The sequence below is a fragment of the Saccostrea cucullata genome, unplaced genomic scaffold (genome assembly GCF_032062105.1).
Source record: "Saccostrea cucullata isolate Sc308-1 unplaced genomic scaffold, CSIRO_AGI_Scuc_v1 ctg17, whole genome shotgun sequence".
Lineage (NCBI taxonomy): Eukaryota > Metazoa > Mollusca > Bivalvia > Ostreida > Ostreidae > Saccostrea > Saccostrea cuccullata.
This window is the reverse complement of record NW_026932411.1, coordinates 357,147-370,994: the sequence shown is the minus strand read 5'-3', so window position 1 is coordinate 370,994 and position 13,848 is coordinate 357,147. Positions and strand designations below refer to the sequence as shown.

General features: G+C 32.1%; 1 protein-coding gene across 1 annotated transcript; it reads left to right on the top strand.

Moving 5' to 3' along the window:
* Positions 1-1,286: 1,286 nt before the first annotated feature.
* Positions 1,287-13,603, top strand: LOC134235065 (peroxidase-like protein). The gene is made up of 12 exons (XM_062717152.1): positions 1,287-1,522; positions 8,261-8,423; positions 8,708-8,937; positions 9,871-10,059; positions 10,168-10,198; positions 10,630-10,757; positions 11,336-11,431; positions 11,629-11,730; positions 11,818-12,544; positions 12,731-12,909; positions 13,043-13,163; positions 13,385-13,603. The coding sequence occupies exons 1-12, from the start codon at positions 1,324-1,326 to the stop codon at positions 13,554-13,556; spliced, it is 2,337 nt and encodes a 778-aa protein (XP_062573136.1). The 5' UTR covers positions 1,287-1,323; the 3' UTR covers positions 13,557-13,603.
* Positions 13,604-13,848: the final 245 nt, after the last annotated feature.

Below are 13,848 nucleotides of genomic sequence, written 5' to 3'. Positions count from 1 at the left end.
TAAAACGTCTTACTTCTGAATTATTGAAAATCTTCATTAGTAAGAGATGGGGTATCAATATAAGTTTGAAGTATTAGAAGGTTAGGGTAAAATAACATACAAATAAGCATTTATAAATATGATTATAAAATAAAATATATATTGAAACGAAACAATTTACTTTCTTTCGTTCCTCTTTTGTCCTATATTCTTTTCATAATCAATGAAATTTATTTAAACTCTATGAAAACTCTGTCTCTTGTTTTTTGTAATAGACCAACAATGAGCCCTAAAGTCTTCAAAGGTTTTTAGTCTCGTGTTTTGTTCCTACAAATATAGGTCAATGTTCTTGTCCTTAAAAGGATTGCTAGGAAAAGAAATAAAATGAAATTATTGCAATATTAAAAATGGCTTCTGAGTGACGAGGAAAAAAGGTTAATCTAGTGTCTAAAGGTTGGATTTAGCACATAATTAGTTTTACATGAGTTCTAATAAAGAAGGAAGGAGACCAAACCAGTTCTGATATGCGAAATTTACATCCACCATTTGAATTAATGATGTGCACCATTCGAAATGAGCGACAAACCATGAAGGATACAACCACCACACTGCCTTTAGTTTTATAGATTAATTTTTATTATATTAATTTTTCAAAAGCCGGACTGATTTTGGGATATTTTGTTTATCAAAAAAAAAAAAAAAAAAAAAAAAAAAAATCAACAATTGTGTAAAAAGTTATGTTACTAATTATAAATAATGCATGTTTTATTAATAAATGAGTTCTAAGAATTAAGTGGTTAAAAATTTTATGCTAATGTACGTATCGAAGGTCAACTTATTTTAAAAAAAAACTTTGAAAAAAAAATCATGTACAATCGATGATGCAGTCATGGTCTTAAATCAAAAAGAAATTATATCGAAATGAAAAGTGTTGATGAAGTAAATTGTAAGAAATAGTTTTTAACTTACTAATGCCTCTTTGAAAACAGGATGTGAAAGAAAGGAATAACCTTCTGGTGGTCGGAAATATTCAAACGTGGGTTGAATCTTAATATTTTAAAATTTAAAAAGGGCGGAGCAACAAGTTGTTTAACATTCATTTTAAAATTGATTCTGTTGGTTTTAGTTCTATACACTCCACCTTTGTGAATCTAAAAATACAAAAAGCCTTTATTTTATTGGTCATAAATCTACATTTACAAAAAATGCCTTATGCATACAGACAATGTCTTCTTCAAAATGATTTGCAATTAAAATACCTTGCGATTGGTCAATAAACAAAATTCGCATTCGATTAAAATGTTAAAACTGAATTCTCAGAACTATTGAGACACAGATGACAGGATGAAGGAAGTGTATGTAGTATTTATTTGTACAGCCTTGGTTTACCATTGTGATGCTCAGGGAACCGTTGATTCTATTGTGAACGATGCTGTTCAGGCAGCTTTCGGTGGAGGCGGAGGGGGAGGAGCACCCACATCAGCCTTTGGGGGACTTGGAGGGGTCACCTTCGCTCCCGGGGGTGTAGGACAAATTCCAGCAAGTTAGTTTATTTTTTTTTGTGTATTATGAAAAGTGGTTCTCAGAGGCGTAGACGATTAAACATTGTTTAGTCGATTTTTGTAGCTTATCATTAATGTATTTATATTTAAATCAAAATATTTGTAACATCTAGAGCTAATTGTTGAAATGTTTCCGGATTGTCAGCTGTCTCCACGCTATACTTATTTGAATTTTTTGTAATGTTTTCTTCCTTAATTAATTTCATGTAAAAAAAAATCTTAAAACATAATGTCTTTAGATAATTTTCTATTTGACAATCTATATTTACAATTAATGTATTTTTCTACTAAATCAAATCTGAAATAGGTTTGACATGTTGCGCTAGGAATACACTCACGACAAAAAAAATGCGTCACAATAAGACTACCGACACAGAAAGAGAGAAATACGGATAAAGAGGAGCTTAAAATCCATACCTTTGGTTTATTTTCATTAGTTTAGAATAAGTTAAAGGATAAATTTAAGGGATTTTCTTCGTTTGTAAAGTTTGAATTATTCTGGTGTATAACAAATCGGGGAATTTTTCTTGAAGCACTACCATTTGACAACGTAAAATGTCTGATAAACTCACCAATAACATGACCAAAACTTTTTTAAAAAAAACTCTCGAATATATAATTATACAAAATTAAGATTTGAAAATGCAATTTTACCATTGCTTCGTTTTAAGATCCAAACAATCAAAAGAAAGCTTTAAAAAAAAATTACAAAAAACATGTATCCACTAAAACAAATAAGATAATTGAAACAAATTACAAACAAACGTATAATGCCGGCAAAATTTTTTCCCCAACAAACAAACTGTACAAGATAGTCTTATCGATAAACTTTTATCCGTAATAATTAAATTAAAATTCATGTAATGCAATATAAACAACATCTGTCTGAATGAAAACATCAACCCTCGCGGGCAAATAACTGAAATATAAACTTTCTGTTAAAAAAAAATGAACAATTTTAAACCACATGTCTATAGATAGTTTTTTATTCAACAATCTATATCTACTTACAAATAAAGTATTTTTCTTCTAAATCAAAATGAAATAGACTTGATTATTGTAACGCTAGGTAATACACTCAGAGAAATCGCGACAAAAAATGACGTCACAATACACATGTAACACTATCGAGACAGAAAGAGAATTATACGGATAACGGGTAGCTAAAAATTCACACCGTTGGTGTATTTTCATCAGTAAAGAATAAGTTTAATGATAATTTGAAGGGTTTTTGTGTTTGTTAAGTTTCAATTATTCTGGGGTTGACAAATCGGGGAACTTTTCTTGAAGAACTACAATTTGCAAACGTAAAATGTGTGATTAACTCACCTACAACACTATCAAAACTTAAAAAAAAAAAATTTCTCGAATATATAATCATACAAAATTCAGATTTGAAAATGCAATTTAACCGTTGCTTTGTTCTTTGGAGCCCAACAACCAAAAGGAAGCCCACAAAAATAAATCAAACCAATTGATAAACAAATAGATCAACTAACACAGATATAATAATTGAAAAAAACAAAAGTATAAATCTGGCATCAGGGCGTTTTTCACCAACAAATAAACAATACAAGATAGTCTTATCAATAACCTTTTTCCCGTAATAATTAAATTAACTAATTCATGCAATGCATATAAACCGCATCAGGTTGAATGGAACCATCATCCCTCGCGGGCAATTGAAAAAGGACATGATTGAAATATAAATGTGTCCTTTTCTTGTGTTATTACCTCTGACTTCAGAATAACTCAATATTGGACATGAGACCTTGTTTTATGCTGTAGCTAATTGTCTAACAGGCTTTGAAACAACATTTGTCCTAAAACAGTTTCATAAATTTCAGAGGAATGTTAACTGTTCGACTAATATACTATAAGGTTCTTTTACGGAAATGATTGTGTCCAGGATTTAAACGCACTTATATAATAAAAAATTATGTAAATCTACTCTTTCAATGAATATACATGTATGCTTCTTTGAAAGAATTGTTATTCAGGGGTCCACGAAGACTCCTGTATCTTTAATATCCTGAACATAAATGTAGAAAAACCTGTCTTATCGGAACAATCTGGAGTTTAACTTCATTGAATGTAAAAAAAAAAATCACCTAAATTGTACTATGAAGTAAGTCTGTCCATCTAATGCTATAAAATATAAAGTGACTTTTGTTTAAAATGTCAACATTTTGTAATGGAAGTAGACATTGTATTGTTTGTGTTTTTTTTTTCAAGCTTAAAACGTAAATGTCAAAGTTGCAAAGTCGAAATTTTATATTAATATAGTTTATCACTGAAGAGTAATTCTTCAAAATCGGGGAAGGGGAGGGGTTGGTTGAACAAATAAATTTTCTTTTTCACTGGAGTTTTTATCTGGTCTTTTTTCCCGAGGAATTCGTTTATAAAAAGTGGAAAAAAAAGGTACCTTTAGCAGATAAACTATAATTACTTTTGAAATATTTTTTCATCTCAAAGGCTCTTTAAAGTATTTTTTATAGAATATGTTGCAACACACTATCTCTGAGGACTCTCCTTTACAGCAGTAAATATGAGGAGTTTTTGTAGAGCCATTTAAGAAATCATCAATGTTTAATATCTTTTATAGATGATGACAGATTGTATTCCTTTAAGAAATGGTTTACTCATTGTATTTCATATAAATGTCAAAGAATCTATTTTTATGAAGAGCGCAATTTTAAGGCAATAAATGTTTTGGTTTTCTTCATTTGTATTTGTGGTTAACAACAAATACAATTGATTGTGCGAATTTAATTAGAGGGACAGACTGGGCTCTTATTGCGCAAAACGTTATGTGAAAACAGAAATAAAACGTATTTATAGGTACAAACTGTTAATTTCATTATTAAAACCAAATTTTTAATTGATTAAATAAAAAAAAGTTTGAAGACAAATTTATAGCTGCACTTTTTTAGTTGAAAATCCAAAATAAAAGGTTGAATTACAAATTTTAAAGTTTGAAAAGCCAAGAATAAAATTGGCTTTTTCAACTTTGAAATTTGTTTGACCAATTTTTAAGTTGTAATCTCAAACTTAAAATAATATATATCATGAAACCAAAATGCTCACGTAAATAAATGGATTTTTTTTAAAAGCAAGGAATGCAAAATCATCATTTAATTATATAGATAATTTTGTATATTTGTCATAAAATTATTAAGGCTTATGAAAAGAAATATAAATAAAACACAGTTTACAATATTTTTTTCGTTTTTATAGAGAATAAATGTAAAGAGATCTGTCTTATCGGAACAATCTTGATTTTAACTTCATTGAATGTAAAAAAAATCAGTTAAATTGTACCATAACAAGAAAAAAAGTAAGTCTGTCTATCTAATGCTATAAAATATAAAGTGACTCCATTTTGTATAAAATGTTAACATTTTCTGATGGAAATAGACATAGTGTGTTTTCTTTTCTTGCTTAAATCGCAAAATCAAAATGTTATATTAATACAGTTTATCACTGAATATTTATTGTTTAAAATCAGGGTTTTTACGAACAAATAAACTTTCTTTTTCATTGGACAAGTTTTATCTGGTCTTCATTTTTTTCCCGAGGAATTCGTTTATAAAGTGTGAAAAAAGTGGTACGTTTTGCAGTTAAACTATACATGTACTTACTTTTGAAAAAAAAATGTTCATTTCAAAGTTTCTTTAAAGTTTTTAAGAATATGTTGCAGTACAGTATGTCTGAGGACTCTCCTGCAGAGCGGTAAATATGAGGGGGTTTTGTAGAGCCATTTTAAAAATCATCAATGTTTTAGTATCTTTTATAAAGATAAAAAATTGTATTCCTTAAAAAATGGCTTACTCATTGTATTTCATATAGATGTCAAAGAATCTATTTTTATGAAGAGCGCAATTTTAAGGCAATAAATGTTTTGGTTTTCTTCATTTGTATTTGTGGTTAACAACAAATACAATTGATTGTGAGTGTTAAATTCAAGGGGCAGATTGGGTTCTTATTGCGTTATACGTTATATAAGAAGATAAAAATAATACGCTGCTATAGGTATAAAATGTTAATTTCATGTTTAAAAACTTATTTTTTAATTATTTGATTTAAAAAAGTTTGAAGACAAATTCATAGTCGCAATTATAAACTTTTTTGAGTTGGAAAGCCCATAATTACGTACAGTTGGAATTACCAATTTTATAGCTTGAAACGTCAAGAATAAAACTGGCTTTTCAAACTTTAAAGGTGCATGGACGGTTTGAAGTTAATATTTTCTGTATAACGTTACAACTAATATATTTTGATAGCATTTCACACAAAAATAAATTAAAAATCTTATTTCATTTAAAAGTTATGAAACATTTGAATTTTTTTAGGAAATTCAGAGTAGAAATGTTCGAAAGCAAATCATACACACAGTATATTGTCACTTTGTGGTGACAAATTTTAATTTTATTCTTCACGAACATCAATAACAGAGCTCGAGACAAACTGTGTATACGTTTCACGGGTGTGATCAATTTGCTAAACTACACAACACTTTACCCGGAAAAATTTTAAAACTATAATTTCTACTCAGAATATAATTATTTTTCTGTATTAAACAGGTAGAAATGTTCCTACGTAGCTATTAATAGCAAATCATACACACATCATTGATGATGGATATGACAAAAATTTGGCCATAAAATGATTACTTCTTATATTATCAATGATCTTGCATAGAAACTAATGTAAAATTGTCAATTCAGGAAATAATCATTTCTTGACCAAATTTTTGTTGTATTCATCATCAATGTGAGTGTATCAAAATATATGGTATTCACCATGTTGTGCCGTTGGTCTTTTGGTCATAAAATGCATATAATACAAAAAATAGGCAAAAATAGCTACTTTGGGTAGGTTTAAATACCTACGTAGCTATTAATAGCTACGTAGGTAGAAATAGTCTTTGGACTGGACCTGTTAAAGTTTTAATATTTTTCATTAATACACAACAAGATTGCCACTTTTCCTAAGTATTAAGAATAAAAGTAAAATTTGTGAGAGTGCAAGGATGTGTCAATCAAACCCATCCAAAAATTTGAAGTTTCAATAACTTTAAGATGAAATAAAATTTTTAATATATTTTTGTGTGAAATGCTATTAAAATATATAAGCCGTGGATTATAAAGAAAATACTAACTTAAAATCTGTGTCCATGCTTTTTTAAAATTAGTATTACCAACTTTAAAGTTGTAATCGCAAACTTATCAAAACACATAACATGGCACTATTCTGCCCCGTAAATAAATGTTTTTCTTTAAGAGCAAAGAATTCAAAATCATCTTTTAATTATATGGATAATTTATATATTTGTCACAAAATTATCAAGGCTTAATTATTAAAAGAAATATTGATGATACACAATTACAATTTTTTTTTCATTTTTATGGAGATGGAAATCTCATAACTCATTCTCGTAATGTCAATTTGTGATTTCTTAACTCTACACAAACCCTTGGCATAAGTCGCTTTTTGTAAATTGGGCTAGAAAGCTACACTTTTTCATTTGATCCTGATCTAGGACTTGAACAAATCAGAAAACAGCTTTTATTTTATGTAATTATTACATAATAATATAATACATTATTTCATGTAATTTGTTAACAAATCTGAATGGTCTTTAAAATAGAAAGTGTCGATATTGTAGGATTTGCGACTAGTTACTTTAAATGAAACATTGGAAATATATATTTAAAAGATCGTTCTCCTTACAATCACAAAAGATAAGCTGTGGAATTGGCCCATGTGAAAATTACAAATTTGAAATAGATATATATTATAATTGGTTAATTTACTATTACCCATAACGTCATATTTAACCACAAACCCAACTTTTAAGTAACTACTTAAGTCAAAGGTTTGTCCGGGGTTCTGAAATCACAAAATCTTGATATTGTGAGGATACATAATTGCAAGTGGAGTATTCTGTACATATTTAAATTTTATTTCATAGTTTTTTTTTATTAGAGTACTTGTGATGCTAAAATAATTATCCTCTAATGCTAGTTTTAGTCTCTGATTCAGAAGTTGCGACCCCTTGCCTCAATCAGTTTTATTGACGTTGTGATTAATTGAAGTTCTTTCAGGTCAATGAAAAAACTAAAACATATGTTATTGAAATTTTAAACACAAAACTGATAATATGTAACTATATTTTGTGGTGGCCTCCAAAATACTAATCCTTAAACATTGCATGTATATTGAAGTCAGACAAATCTATACACGGTGTAACGTTAAATATTTTTTCTAATTGAAGTTTTTGCACAATGAAAACCCCTTAAAAGACCGTTAAGTTCCAGTACTTGATACACTTTGTAACTTTACATGGCATATGAATCCCTACTGGAGAGGGAAATGAATTCTCTATTGATAATACAATTCATTCTTCTATAAAATCTATAAAAAAAAATGTCAATTCCCGAAATGACGTTCCTATGCTGTATTTTTCCACAGAATTTTAATGTTTAAACATGTATTTCCTTTTAAGTGATTTTAAGTCAATTCATTCATTGAAGAGATACATGTGTTTGCTTAGCAAACAATGACACTGAATTTAAAGGGTATAGAGTAATATTCCATGAAAATAAAAATATTTCTAAAATTAATCATATTGTAATTCGGAAACATGTTCATCGATAAACGATCTGCAGTTCTTGTACGTATAAATACTAAGTATATCTGCTCATTTGCCCTTGTAGGTCGAACAGCTAGCGGGGGGATAGCTCCGTTCCCCACACCTGGCGGGTCTGGCGCCGCCGCCGCCTTAGCGCGGTTCTCTCAGAGTAACGCGCCAGCTACCACTGCCCTCCTCAACGACAGGTCATCGAGAGCTTCCTTTGCATCGAGAACCATAGCTCAAAAGTTGGTATCAAAATGAATAGATGTACACATTGATTACTTTAAATGGTGATTCTCATGTTGAGAGACTAGTACTGTGTGTTTATATGGGTTTACATCCCAATCAACAACAACTTTACGAACGCGTTGAATTGGTTTATTGAATCTTGTAACCTACGAAATTCTGTCTCCCAAAGCAGTAAAATTTTGATCGAGAACAGCCATCGACTGTCACTCTTAAAAATGATTGAATAGTATGTGAAAAAAAGTTGTTTTAAATTTTCTTTCTATCATTCTTTGACCTTTAGTCCAGAAATTGGAGGCGGAACTGCGGCCGGTTTCCAGAGAGCAGTGTCAGATCCTGAGGTTACAGCAAGTTTTCAGCGAGCCTTCGATCCATTCTGTTTTGAGAGACCAGTCTGTGACGTCAGTGAACCTTATCGAAGGACAGACGGACAATGTAACAATTTAATCGACCCCATCTTGGGAGCAGCGCAAACTCCACAACAACGAGTCCTCCCCGCCGCATACGACAACTGTTAAGTACCTTTTGTCAACATTTTATAAATCAACTTTCAAATTATCTCAAAACGAATACTGCATCTAGAAAAGCTACTCTTTTGGCATATTTAAAAGAATGTCACATAATGTTTACTATGCAGACATGAAGATGAAGAAGTCTGTCTGTTTGTCTCTCCATGTTGTCCTAAACACATTTTTTTTTACACTCAACCAGAATGGATTGAAACATATGTTGTTGCCAAGACCTGTATGTTTGTGTGTGAAATAACTATGATGAACAAATAGTTCTTAATAATTCTCTTCAAAAGTTTGTGCATAAAATATACAATATTTCCTTTAAAAAGATTACATAATTTTCATATAATGTTTATCAAAAAGTAATGAAAAAAAAATTTGGTCTTAACTCAGGGTGTAATGGCCTAATATTTTGTATGAAAAAGGTCAGTCAGCATTTGACATAATGATAAATAGTATAATTGCTGACAAGATCATTATATTGACCATTGTACTTGTATTATGATTTAGATACAAGGTCATATTTTAAAGACCAAGCTCAAGCCTCAATGAAATAGAGAAGTGACGTCTTGGTTCTGACTTTAGAACACTGATTTGAATGAAGTCAAACTCAAATATATTACACTCTCAGTAGCCTGAAGGTGTTTCCAAATTCTCACTTAAAGTTGAATTTCATTGATCATTCTCACTGTACAAAGATATCCATATTTAAACATGTCCATACAATTTTGTTGGAACCTTTGTTATTAATTCAACCATAGAATGAAACATATGGAGATAACGAACAGTATTCAAGATTAAAAGTCCACAAAACAATACAAAATAGGAGCAGAGCAAACATGGAGACAAATGGTTGAATTCTTTAAAAACAAAAATCATACCATCAATATATCAATTGTAACTTAGATTATAATTCAAGTCTGACTATATACAGTGATCAACACTCCACGAGTTAGGTCTGTTAGGCCCGGAGCTTTTTTACCGAGTGCTCGAACTGTCAGTAACAACGTGTTCCAGTTTACGTTTGGGGGCATGACCCCTGTCAGTGCTGCATTCTCCACCTACCTCACCCATCACGGACAGTTCATTGATCATGACGTCATCGCCACGCCCTCCGAACAATGTACGTACTCTCAAATATTTTATAATATTAGTTCAATTCTCAAAATCGAAAGTTTGAAAATTGAGCATTATATATCTTGATTACATTGGCAATATTTTTTGATTTCAGTGACTGTGAATGACTGTTGTATGCCAATGATGTGAGTAAACAGAAAATGGTGTTGAGAAGATTGCAATGAAATGAAAACTTTCTAGTGAATGTTCAAATTCATAGCTTATTAACATTATCTAAATAGATCAGAAAATGAAAATCTACCGAAGATTCATAAGTTTTTTGCATTATTTTCATGTTATTTTCATAACTATGGATGAAATTACTATGCATGCACATTCTAATATTCGTTAATTCAAATTTTGCTTCTTTTTAACATCTCCGTATGAGTGAAAAATTCTTGAATGGGACGTTAAACAGTATATAATCAATCAATCAATTTTTAGGATAAGAAGGACTTAAACAAAATTAAGCAAACTTAAAAATATTTGGTTTGAATACCTAAATCAGATTTATGCAGTTTACAAAAAACAAATCAGTTGATCAGGTAACAATAATTTTAACTAAAATCTTTTTAAGGAACCAGCAGAATCCAGAGGCCTGCTTTAGCATAATCATACAACCAGGCGATCCGTTTTTCCCGCCAGATAAAACCTGCATGAATGTCGTTCGTCACGCCGGATCACCGCCCATCCGATGTGAAAACGGTTAGTAAAGACTCTGAAAAATCAAATAAAATAATCAGTAATATGCGGTTCCTGAAACGTTCATCTTAGGTAGGATTTTTTTTCAAAAATCTGACAGGAATGCGAGAGTTTGACCTGTTTTGTCCAATTGGGAGACATGATTATTTCAAATGCTCGTGAAATACAAAATAAAAAGCGAAATATGATTGAATTCAGGCTTGGGTCTAAGTTTATTATACATTGAAGATGCAGTGTGCGATCTTTCTTCCATTAAATTATTTCTGTAATTTATATGAAACTTTCAAGCATAAAAGTTTTACAATCAGATTTTGTGTACGATGATTGCGTTATATACTAGCAGTGTCTTTGTATACTTGGACCTAGGTCATAGAATTTTGCTAAGTAGATAATATTTTTTATCGGTTTTTCACTTTATTTTTAGAAAGCTTGTTTTCTCCTTTTAATCTGGGAACCAAGTTTTCTCCAAAACATTATCAAAATTGAGTTTTCGGCAATTTGTAAAATTTATCTGTTTTCAAAAAAAATATTTGTATGTAGAAATTTGTTTTAGAGGTGACTATTACAATTATCTTTTGTAGGTGTCCGTGAGCAAATCAACCAGAGAACAGCTTTCGTTGACGGCTCCATGATCTATGATTCTGATGTCACCAAAGAGCTTCAATTAAGAGCACGAGGTAAAATACACTTAGATAATATTCTCGGAACGTATGAAATATATAAAGTTTCATACTTTATATCATTTTATTTTATTTAAAGGAATGTAAAAATTCGGTTTTGAAATTTTCTAATTTAAATACAGTTAAGTAAAGTTTACAAAATTCTTTTGTTTTCGTTGAAAAAAAAAACTGAAACCCATTTATTCTAACACTAGTCGGAGGACGAATGGCTGAGAATGAACAAAATCTGTTGCCACCGCACCCGCAGGGCTGTCCTCCCTTGGTGCCTCCGGCGCAGCGCCAATGTTTTGTGGCAGGTATTGAAACATGTTCATGCATATAATTTACTGAATGGAAGATTGAAGGAGTACTTTGTAGTAAATGTGCTGTTTTCTCTTTGACAGGAGATCACAGACCCAGCGAAACGCCAACTTTAACTATTCCACACATCACGTGGTTACGACGTCATAATCTCATTGCTGACGCATTAAGGCTGGCCACTGGCATCACAGATGACGAAACTCTTTTCCAAGAAGCAAAGAGAATAGTGATAGCAGAGCTTCAACATGTGACATACAACGAATTTTTACCCGCCGTCCTAGACGATTTTCATATGAATGCCTTCAATCTTAGATCAAGGCCATTTGGACATGCTGAAACTTACAATCCCAGACTAGATCCTAGAACAATTAATGCCTTCGGTGTGGCGGCCTATCGTATGGGCCACAGCTTAGTGAGGAACACTGTCGGTCATGTTCTAGGTGACGGCGCCTCTTTCAGTTTCCCCGTCCACAGACATTTTGAGCGCCCAGATTTAATGTATGACAGAGGGTATGAATTTATGACACGTTGGATGTCAAGGGAACCTAAATCAAGATCAGATAGATTTTTGGTCGACGGAATAAGGAACAGACTGTTTGAATTTCCACCAGGGAATCAACCGACAACAGAGACTTCCTCGTTTGATCTGGGAGCTTTGAACATCCAGAGAGGCCGAGATCACGGTATACCTTCCTACAACGCCTACAGACAATTCTGTGGACTTCGTAGAGCGGTCTTCTTTGCTACAGTCCCAGGAGGTCTTGTTGACCATTCCCCACAGGCAGCAGCTGCGCTTCAGCAAAGTTACCTGTAAGTTAATGGTTCAGTTAGGGGCTCCTCCATGTGTATACATGTACATATGGATTAGTTACCCTAGAAGAAGTTTGCATGAACGATCCAGTGTTTATAGCAAAAGCTAAAATTAAACAAACTTTTTAGAACAAGAAAGACAAAACTTATATTCTTTGAAATTAATTTAGCATATCTTTTTCAAAGAGAACCAGATGATATTGACCTCTTTGCTGGAGGTTTGTCTGAAACTCCTCGTCCAGGAAGCATTTTAGGACCCACCTTCCAATGTCTTATAGCCCTCCAGTTCAGTCTCTATAAACATGGAGATCGTTTCTGGTACGAGCGCACCTTTCCTGAAAATCCACTGGCCGCTTTCACACCAGGTATCATTTTTATTCTCCTGTTTGAAAATCAAATGTAGAAATTAAAACACGATATGGATAAACATAAAAATCTGGCGGACAAGTGTCTTTTACAAAAATAGTTTTCCATGTTCTCTTGTGTTTTCTTTTAAAGCCCAGCTTGCTCAGATTAAACAGACCACATACTCGAAGATTTTGTGTTCAGTTGTGAAGGATATTCCTGGTGCTATTCATTCCTTCCAACCAAGTCTGATGATACGTCCAGATATACCGGGGTAATCTTTTAAGCTTTAAGTATACTCTCTCTCTCTCTCTCTCTCTCTCTCTCTCTCTCTCTCTCTCTCTCTCTCTCTCTCTCTCTCTCTCTCTCTCTCTCTCTCTCTCTCTCTCTTTCTCGTAGCAGAGGAGGTGTATGTAGCCATGAATTGAAAATGAAAGGATTTGCACTAACCATCACACAGTTTCTTAATTCTAAGATCTTGGTTGTTTTAAACAGAAATTCACTTCAACCATGCCCAGCATTGCTAGGAGGAACTCGTCTCGGTTTCGACATTAGGCCATTTGCACAACAGCTATTGGCATTGGGTGGCCGACGACGGAGAATGGCGTTAATGCCCAGCCCACTTAACCCGGGCATGATGGGAATGCTCCCGACTTTCAACAGATGACGAGGGATAGACTGCAACGTGTGTAATTCCAGGAATAATGATGAAGAGAAAAAAGGGGGAATAAATAAAGTTCTGTGTATTATATAATGTGTTTGTGCGATGTTTGATACATATTAAAATGATATATATTTTTATGGATCATTTTTTTTTAAAAATCTCCAATGATTTTCCTTACAATAAACATACATACCATTGGTGTTTCTATTCTTCGTGTGGCCTGCGTTGCGTACTGGTTAGAGCGTCTGCTCTAGAGTGGCGAAGTTACGAGTTGATCCTTACGTCGCGGGTTCGA